Source organism: Salvelinus fontinalis, chromosome 4 (genome assembly GCF_029448725.1).
Source record: "Salvelinus fontinalis isolate EN_2023a chromosome 4, ASM2944872v1, whole genome shotgun sequence".
NCBI lineage: Eukaryota > Metazoa > Chordata > Actinopteri > Salmoniformes > Salmonidae > Salvelinus > Salvelinus fontinalis.
This window is the reverse complement of record NC_074668.1, coordinates 38751196-38759050: the sequence shown is the minus strand read 5'-3', so window position 1 is coordinate 38759050 and position 7855 is coordinate 38751196. Positions and strand designations below refer to the sequence as shown.

Here is a 7855-nt window from a genome sequence, read left to right as displayed (position 1 = left end):
TATTTAATATTTCCAAGGTCATACAGATATCTGATTGAATCATGGAGACCAAACCCACCATGTCCATACAGTTCAGGGGCCTCATTTATAACCATTGCTTAAATTTCACACTAAATTTTAGCATGCGCTATTTCTGAAAAGACTGCCCACGCACAAAATTATTGAGATTCATAAACTTGGAGCACAGCATACATTATGCATGTTTCCGGTGGTGGAAAAAGTACCCAATTGTCATACTTGAGTAAAAGTAAAGAAACCTTAATATAAAATAACTCAAGTAAAAGTGAGTCACCCAGTAAAAATCTTATTGAGTAAAAGTCTAAAAGTATTTGGTTTTAAATATACTTAAGTATTAAAAGTAAATGTAATTGCTAAAATAGACTATCAAAAAGTATTTAAAAAAAAAATAAGTATCAAAAGTAAAACAAAGTATAAATCATTTAAAATTCCTTATATTAAGAAAACCAGACGTCACAATGTTAGTTTAAAAAAAATACGGATAGCCAGAGGCACACTCCAACACTCATACATAATTTACAAGCTAAGCATTTTTGTTCAGTGAGTCTACCAGATCAGAGGCAGTAAGGATGAACAGGGATGTTCTCTTGATATATTTTTCAGATGGGACGTTAAACGGGTGTCCTGACTCTCTGTGGTCACTAAAGATCCCATGGCACTTATCATAAAAGTAGGGGTGTTAACCCCGGTGTCCTGACTAAATTCCCAACCTGGCCCTCCAATTGGCTCATTCATCCACCCTCCTCTCCCCTGTAACTATTCCCCAGGTCATTGCTGTAAATGAGAATGTGTTCTAAGTCAACTTACCTGGTAAAAAAAAGGGGGTTAAAAAATGTCTGAATTGGACCATTTTCCATAGCCTCGGGAAGTAGTGGTGCTGAGTATGATTCAGCACCCCATGAAAAATCTGAATAAAAACATATGGAAATAATATTTTTGCACAGAGTAGTGCACTGGGCCTTTACCAGTATTAGTAAACCGATATAAACATCTGTAGCCCTGGCAAAAAAAAATAAAATTGCATCTACACTTGGGCAAAAGAAAAGGTAGTTGTATAATTAGGAACAGTATCTTGCAGGATTCAACAGTAGGAATTGTAAAAGTTGTTGTCCTGTCCCTTTCTCTGTGATTGGCATTCTAATTGAATCCAGAAAGAACAAAACCCTGTCCTCAAACATTTACATCAAAAGGTGCAAAGTTATGGACAGACACAAAACATCCACATCAAATAAAATATTTTTCTTGATCAAATAACATGGAAAACAGACACTTTTTGTGCAGTATTTATTTACCATCCTGACAAACCACTTAATATTGTACATAGGCTGGTCATCTAGGTTTGGTACCTGTAGACTTTCCATTACCATGAACAAAAACAATGTACAATACAGTAATTGAGCACATTAAGACACACGTGGTTTGTGATATGATGATGTGGCTCAGTTGGTAAAGTGTGGGGCTTGCAACACTAGGTTTGTGGGTTCCATTTCCATGGGGGACCAGTACGAAAAAGTATGAAAATGTATGCACTCACTATTCAAATCAAATCAAACTTTATTTGTCATATGCAGAACACAAAAGGTGTAGATCTTTCCGTGAAATGCTTACTTACAAGCCCTTAACCGACAATGCAGTTCAAGAAAGAGTTAAGAAAATATTTACCAAAAAAACTAAAGTAAAAGTAACACAAAATAACAATAACGAGGTTATATACAGGGGGTACTGATACCGAGTCAATATAGGGGAGTACAGGTTGGTTGAGGTAATTTGTTCATGTACTGTAGGTAGGGGTCAAGTGACTATAATAAAAAGTGAGTAGCAGCAGTGTAAAAACAAATGTAAATGTAAGGTCAATGTAAATACTCCGGGTGGCCATTTGATTAATTGTTCAGAAGTCTTATGGCTTGGGGGTAGAAGCTGTTAAGAAGCCTTTTGGTCCTAGACTTGGCGCTCCGGTACTGCTTGCCGTGTGGTAGCAGAGAGAACAGTCTATGACTTGGGTGACTGGAGTTTGACAATGTTTGGGGCTTTCCTCTGACACCACCTAGTATATAGGTCCTGGATGGCAGCAAGCCTGGCCCCAGTGATGTACTGGGCCGTACGCACTACCCTCGTAGCGCCTTATGGTCAGATGCCGAGCAGTTGCCATACCAGGCGGTGATGCAACCGGTCAGGTTGCTCTCGATGGTGCAGCTGTAGAACTTTTTGAGGATCTAGGGACCCATGCCAAATCATTTCAGTCTCCTGAGGGGGAAAAGGTGTTGTCGTGCCCTCTTCACGACTGTCTTGGTGTGTTTGGACAATGATAGTTTGCTGGTGATGTGGACACCAAGGAACTTGAAACTCTTGACCCGCTCCACTACAACCCGTCAATGTTAATGGGGGCCTGTTCGGCCCGCCTTTTCCTGTAGTACACGATCAGCTCCTTTGTCTTGCTCACATTGAGAGAGAGGTTGTTGTCCTGGCACCACACTGCCAGGACTGCCATAGGCTGTCTCAGCGTTGTCGGTAATCAGGCCTACCACTGTTGGGTCATCAGCAAACTTAATGATGGTGTTGGAGTCATGTTTGGCCATGTAGTCGTGGGTGAACAGGGAGTACAGGATGGGACTAAGCGCACACCCCTGAGGGGCCCCAGTGTTGAGGATCAGCATGGCAGTCATGTTATTACCTACCCTTACCACCTGGGGGTGGCCCATCAGGAAGTCCAGGATCCAGTTGCAGAGGGAGGTGTTTAGTCCCAGGGTCCTTAGCTTAGTGATGAGCTTTGTGGGCACTATGGTGTTGAACGCTGAGCTGTAGTCAATGAACAGCGTTCTCACATATTCCTTTTGTCCAGGTGGGAAAGGGCAGTGTGGAGTGCGATTGAGATTGTGTCATCTGTGGATCTGTTGGGGCAGTATGCAAATTGGAGTGGGTCTAGGGTATCCGGGATGATGGTGTTGATGTGAACCATGACCAGCCTTTCAAAGCACTTCATGGCTACTGACATGAGTGCTACGGGGCTGTAATCATTTAGGCAGGTTACCTTCGCTTCCTTGGGCACAGGGATTCTTGTCAGGGAGAGGTTGAAAATGTCAGTGAAGACACTTGCCAGTTCGTCCGCGCATGCTTTGAGTACACGTCCTGGTAATCCGTCTGGCCCACGGCTTTGTGAATGTTGACCTGTTTAAAGGTCTTGCTCACATCGTCTACCGAGAGCATTATCACACAGTTGTCCAGGAACCGCTGGTGCTTTCATGCATGCTTCAGTGTTGCTTGCCTCGAAGCAAGCATAAAAGGCATTTAGCTCAACACTGGGCAGCTCGCGGCTGGGTTCCCCTTTGTAGTCCGTAATAGTTTGAAAGCCCTGCCACATCCGACGAGTGTCAGAGCCGGTGTAATAGGATTCAATCTTAATCCTGTATTGATGCTTTGCCTGTTTGATGGTTCAACTGAGGGCGTAGCAGGATTTCTTATAAGCGTCTGGGTTAGTGTCCCGCTCCTTGAAACCAGTTGCTCTAGCCTTTAGCTCGATGTGGATGTTGCCTGTAATCCATGGCCTCTGGTTGGGATATGTACGTATGGTCACTGTGGGGCCGACGCCGTCAATGCACTTATTGATGAAGCCGATAACTGAGGTGGTATACTCCTCAATGCCATTGGATGAATCCCGGAACATATTCCAGTCTGTGCTAGCAAAACTGTCCTGTACCGTAGCATCTGCGTCATCTGACCACTTCCATATTGAGAGAGAGTCACTGGTACTTCCTGCATATTTTTTGCTTGTAAGTAGGAATCAGGAGGACAGAATTATGGTCCGATTTGACAAATGTAGGGCGAGGGAGAGCTTTGTATGCGTCTCTGTATATGGAGTATTGGTGATCTAGAGTTTTTTTCCCTCTGGTTGCACAGGTGACACGCTGTTAGAAATTAGGTAAAACGGATTGCCTGCATTAAAGTCCCTGGCCACTAGGAGCACCGCTTCTGGATGAGCATTTTATTGTTTGCTTATGGCCTTATACAGCTGGTTGAGTGCGGTCTTAGTGCCAGCATCGGTTTGTGGTGGTAAATGGATGGCTATGAATAATACAGATGAGAACTCTTGGTAGATAGTATGGTCTACAGCTTATCATAAGGTACTCTACTTCAGGCGAGCAATAACTTGAGACTTCTTTAATATTAGACATCGCGCACCAAAAAAATCTTCGTCCAGTTAGAGATGAGTAATCACTGTTCTGTGTGTTCCAAATGTCACTTGACTGGTCCTAAATGGCACCCTATTCCCTATATAGTGCACTACTTCTGACTTTTGGTCCCTAATAAAAACTAGTGCACTATGTAGTAAATAGGGTGCCATTGGAAAGCAGTGTTATAGGAGACATGATTTCGTGAAAACTAGTCACACATTTAGCCATGTGAGTGGTACTGTAGTATCATGACAGTATATGTTTTGTATAAGAAGGATCACAGAAAACAAGAATAAAGAACTTGAATTTATAAAAGTAATCTTTTCAATTCTATAGACATTCCACAAAAAAATGTGCAACTTTAGTTAGATTGATAGTTTACAAACCTAATTCACCATCTTTGGCTGTTTACACAGGCAGTCTAATTTGGATCCTTTGACCAATCAGATTAGAGCTTTTGTCAATAATTGGGAAAAATATCATAATTGGGCTTCCTGTGTAAACAAAGCCTTTCAAACATGGATTAGATCTGATTTACAGATTTACAGTAGACTAGATTAATGACACTTTGGTCCAAAGAGAGCTGAATCAAGATTGAAGAGAGAGCTGTCCAATAGGCTGGTTGCGTCAGGGGTCAGAGTTCAGACAACATTGTTGCGTATGACCCCGACCTGGTCTATTTGACATTCCACCACATCTCCTTTCTGAAACACACACAGGAACACTTCATTACACCTTTCACAAGACAGGACCACAACAGGCAACGCGTGTAACTCGTGTGCCCTATCTGATCTTTTCAGATCTATGGGAAGTGCCTAGCCCTACAAGAGCTTGGGGTGGATGTGGAGTTCATTACTACTATATGTAACAATATGGATTCATTCCAGGCTAACTACACAACAGACATATGTCAGATCTCAAAATACTTTGATAGGTGTTTAACATATCAGCTAACCTAATCATATGATTTAGCAATCAGTCATAGTAGCACACAACCATTGATTGATTCATTACAACATCTGAAAAGTAGTCAGCCTGGTACACAACGAATGTCTTTATATAAGTGTGTGATGCTGACCTTGAGGAAGACAGGTGGGTTCCTGAACACACCCACACCTGGAGGAGTCCCTGTCAGAAACACGTCACCTGGAGACAACGTCACAAACCTAACACAGGAGAAAACACACACATGCAAATCTTTGTTATCATAGAGCAACTGTAGACTACTCATTAGCCGTCACAAATATTGGTTTTGTGATGACAGTGTAACTCAGTTGTCATAACTGTTAGTGACTGGGTTATGTATACCTTGTGATAGAGGGCTCAAGAAAAGTATTACCATCACAAGAACTATGAACACATTGTGTGTGTGTGTGTGTGTGTGTGTGTGTGTCACTCACTGTGAGACCCAGGCCACCACTTGCTCAGTCTTAAAGATCAGCTGGTCAGTGTTACTGTTCTGGACTGAAACTCCATTCACCAGACAGCGGATACCCAGGTTATGGGGGTCTGACAACAAATACAGATACATTTTAGCAACCACTCTGCCAAAGTAAGCAAATTATATGTATACATTTTATCTTGTGTTTCTCCCTGCCTCTCTCACCCGTCACAGCGGAGGTGGTCACTAAGGCGGGGCCGAGAGGACAAAAGCTGTCAAAGGTTTTTCCCAGCAGCCACTGGTTCCCGTTGCGTTTCATCTGCCAATCACGTGCACTGACATCGTTGGCAACGGTGAAACCTGCCACGTAAGACATAGCATCCTCTTCCTTGGAGAGAGAGTGGAGGGGGGGGGGGGGGGTGTACGCATAGGTAGAGTGAGCTCATCTGTGGGACATGAAACCCCTGTGTCTGTCAAGTTGTATTCAGACTCACCTTAATGTGTTTCCCCTTTCGTCCAATCACAAAGGCTAGCTCCACCTCCCAGTCCACCTCCTCCAATCAGGGATAACCAGGAATAAGAATCCATCAATTAAGTTATTGAATGCAGAAACTGTGTAACACCCAGACTACAGTGCCTATGTTAATTATAATTGTATCAGGCACGGATCTAGGATCATGCAAATCTACTGATTCTCAATCTTCTCCTCTGGGCCTGACAGAGGCCCAGAGGAGGATTGCTATAACATATTATGTGGTTAGCTGATACGTAAAATACCTATCCAGGTGTTGTAGGATCTGGCATGCGTCAGCAACACCTGGGCAGAGGAACACGCCCAGTGACTAAAGCTGCTCTCACCTGGCTCTCGTCGGGCAGTGTGATGTCATCGAATGGCCCAGTAATGGCACTGGGGAACTTGCTGAAGATGATTGGATCTTTAGGGATAGGGGCGTTCTGCTCAATGCAGTGGTCCCGGTAGTTCATCCCCACACACACCACCTTCTCTGGGGCTAGGATTGGGGACAGCAGTCTCACCTCAGCAAAGGGAACCACACACTGAGCAGGACTAACCTCCAGTGCCCTGAGAGAAAGAGGAGAGTATTTGCTCTGGGTGGAAAGGATGGCTACTGACAAGCAACAAGACAGTGTGTGTTGTGTATGTGTTACCTCTGTGCACACTGCATGCCCTTCGTTCCCATCTCCAGTAGCTCTCTCATTGTCATGGGCATCGAAGGGTCAAAGGCCTTAAGGTCAACGACCCCTAGCCCCTCCCCCAGATCAACGCCGACTCTAACCCCTCCCTCATCGCCTTGGCGGCAGAACTGCACCAATCGCATCGCAGCGCCACACACTCCCCGCCTACCGGGGATAGCAGACAGCCTGTCAGACAAGCTCCTCGAGATGAGAGACAAGGAGTGAAGAGGAAGTCTCATCTACTGAGAACAGAGAGCAGGAAAAATACTAAGAGAGAAAAGCAGAGACAACGAGTAAATGTACAAAAAGGAAAGAAAGTGAAGGGGTGAATTTCATAGTTTCAGAACACAGGGTGGGCTAAGAATTGTCCAATCCCAATTAAGGAAGTACTGAACAATTTCTGTAGATAACCTCAAAGTGCAGTGGCCTATATACTGTCTTATGATGCAGTAAAGTGACTAATGAGTTCAGAGCTCTAGCGTAGTTAGTTGCACTTTGACATCTCAGAAACCCGAATATGGACAGAGCAAAGGAATTGCCAAAATATCTAATAAACCCTTGCGGGTTTCTTCAAACTCTTAGTTGCAATGTAAATTATTTTATTAGTGATAACCTTATCACCCTGACCGCAAACTCTACTCCTGTAGATAACATACAGTTACAGTATCTTTACAATCAAGATAATATAAAGTCGTACAGTAACTATATTCAGTTAAAACCGTCCTACCTGAAAACCAGTGATTACTGACTCCGCAAATGCAAAATAACCACAAGCCAACAACAATGTTGCACAACCAAATCTGCAAATATATTCAAATCAATCAAGAGCATATCATATGGTCAGTCAGGTGAAAAGTCTAATAAACCGTCTCATTCTTGCACTTTGGACCAATGATCAGGCACTCACCTTGCTGGCTTGTCTACTGACCAGACAACATGCACAGGATTGGACTTCCTGGTTCGGTATTTGTAGTTCAGTTTATTGGCTACTGTCACTCAATTATATATAATCTGAAGTGTAGATACTTCTCTAGTATGTACATCATATATATAACACTTCCAATTGATACTATATTTGGATACTTTTTTATGT

General features: G+C 43.2%; 1 protein-coding gene across 5 annotated transcripts; it reads right to left on the bottom strand.

The window, feature by feature from the left end:
• Positions 1–4480: 4480 nt before the first annotated feature.
• Positions 4481–7765, bottom strand: fahd2a (fumarylacetoacetate hydrolase domain containing 2A). Of its 5 annotated transcripts, none has more exons than XM_055920098.1 (8): positions 7670–7765; positions 6736–7004; positions 6427–6649; positions 6063–6122; positions 5794–5956; positions 5588–5696; positions 5266–5353; positions 4481–4891 (listed from the first exon to the last, which is right to left on the bottom strand). In XM_055920098.1, the coding sequence occupies exons 2-8, from the start codon at positions 6999–7001 to the stop codon at positions 4829–4831; spliced, it is 972 nt and encodes a 323-aa protein (XP_055776073.1). In that variant the 5' UTR covers positions 7002–7004; positions 7670–7765; the 3' UTR covers positions 4481–4828. The 5 variants fall into 5 exon arrangements, with proteins under 5 accessions (XP_055776073.1, XP_055776070.1, XP_055776072.1 ...); XM_055920095.1 differs by lacking the exon at positions 7670–7765 and adding an exon at positions 7490–7663; XM_055920097.1 differs by lacking the exon at positions 7670–7765 and adding an exon at positions 7490–7663 and having other exon boundaries at positions 6736–7001.
• Between the last annotated feature and the right edge of the window lie 90 nt (positions 7766–7855).